We start from the raw sequence: 1,291 nt of genomic DNA, 5'->3' as shown, positions 1-1,291 counted from the left end.
AAAAAAAATGGGAGATACAAACAAACATTCTCGCCAAAAGGGAAGCGGCAAAATGGAAGAGGCAAAACAGTTAAAGGATAAAAACGTGCGTGTTGATGAAACATGGGCCTATCGAATTGGCTGTTAAAAAGGGATGCTCATCCGAATGGGCGTAGGAACAAAAAGGGGAAAAAGCTGTCACGTGGGGGGATTCGCAGAAATTGAAACGTGAACAGGGTAACTGTGTAGGGCTGGTAAGCTTGTATATTCCCTCCCTCGGGACGTGCGCTAACGTATCCGCATGCTCATGATCACATGTCCAAGTCAAGGTCGCAAAATAATTCTTCGTTGCACCACTTGGCCTCCCCTGAAAAGGAAAATGAAGAGCGGCATAGTGAGGAGTGGGCGGATGCAGAGCGGCATAGTGAGGATTGGACGGATGCCAACTTCCTTTTCTTTTACCCTCCTCAAATTCCGCATCGGCCAAGTTAACTTTTCCCTTCTCAAAGAGCTCCCTCCCTGTGGGGTTATCCGACATGTTGATAGTTTTTATTCCTGCGAAAATGTTTTTGTAAAACTCCTTGCGCCACGCGTCGAATTCCTCCTCGGTTACTCGGTACTGCAGGAGGGGGTGAACAGACATCACGCGCGCAGGTGTGCCACAGGTGCCGCGATACAAACACAGGAATGTGCACTCATGCATATGTACAGGAATGTGCACTCGTGCATATGTACAGGAATATACACTCGTGGGTATACATAAGCGAGCGAAGACGCACCCGTTCTTCACACAGCTCCTTCAACTCCAAAACGTTTTCGTAATCGTCCTCGCCCATTTTGTCATCGGAGTCTTCATCATTCATTTCTTCCCCCTCCTTGGGTTTCCTCTCCAGCATTTCATCGTACATGGATTTTTCTTCGATGTCTTCGGACAGGTAGGACTGTAAAAAGGAGAGTGGGGGGAAAAAAAAAACACGCGTCGGATAACATAACGTGAGGAAAGTAGTTCCGTGCCGTTTTAAATAACCCCCAGCACACGGAAAGGGGCAAAAACTAGCCATACATACACGACAAAAAAAAACATGTACGACTGTTTGAACGAACTCGGATTGTCCCTCACGTGGTCTTACTCTTATATTCTCCACAATGTTATATATCATGCTGTAGCCCAAATTATTTTCCACCGTCTCTCGGATTTGCTGCTCCACATTTTCGCGCAGCCTGTTGGTGATATTTTTGCCTGAACAAGAGAAAAAAAAAAAAAAAAAAAAACAAAAAAAAAAAAAACAAAATATAAACAATAAACATAAAC

The 1,291-nt window shown here is 44.8% G+C and overlaps 1 protein-coding gene across 1 annotated transcript in view; it reads right to left on the bottom strand.

Moving 5' to 3' along the window:
* Positions 1–31: 31 nt before the first annotated feature.
* Positions 32–1,291, bottom strand: part of PCYB_051810 (hypothetical protein) — a gene marked incomplete at its 5' end in the record, with an annotated part of 1,671 nt that continues 411 nt past the window's right edge. The window contains 4 exons of the mRNA XM_004221062.1: positions 32–346; positions 442–598; positions 759–920; positions 1,110–1,219. Of these exons, the coding sequence (XP_004221110.1) occupies positions 291–346; positions 442–598; positions 759–920; positions 1,110–1,219 (485 nt within the window). The 3' untranslated portion in view covers positions 32–290. The remainder of the gene's footprint in view (positions 347–441; positions 599–758; positions 921–1,109; positions 1,220–1,291) is intronic.

The sequence above is a fragment of the Plasmodium cynomolgi genome, chromosome 5 (assembly GCF_000321355.1).
Source record: "Plasmodium cynomolgi strain B DNA, chromosome 5, whole genome shotgun sequence".
NCBI lineage: Eukaryota > Apicomplexa > Aconoidasida > Haemosporida > Plasmodiidae > Plasmodium > Plasmodium cynomolgi.
This window is presented reverse-complemented; position numbering and strand designations above follow the sequence as displayed.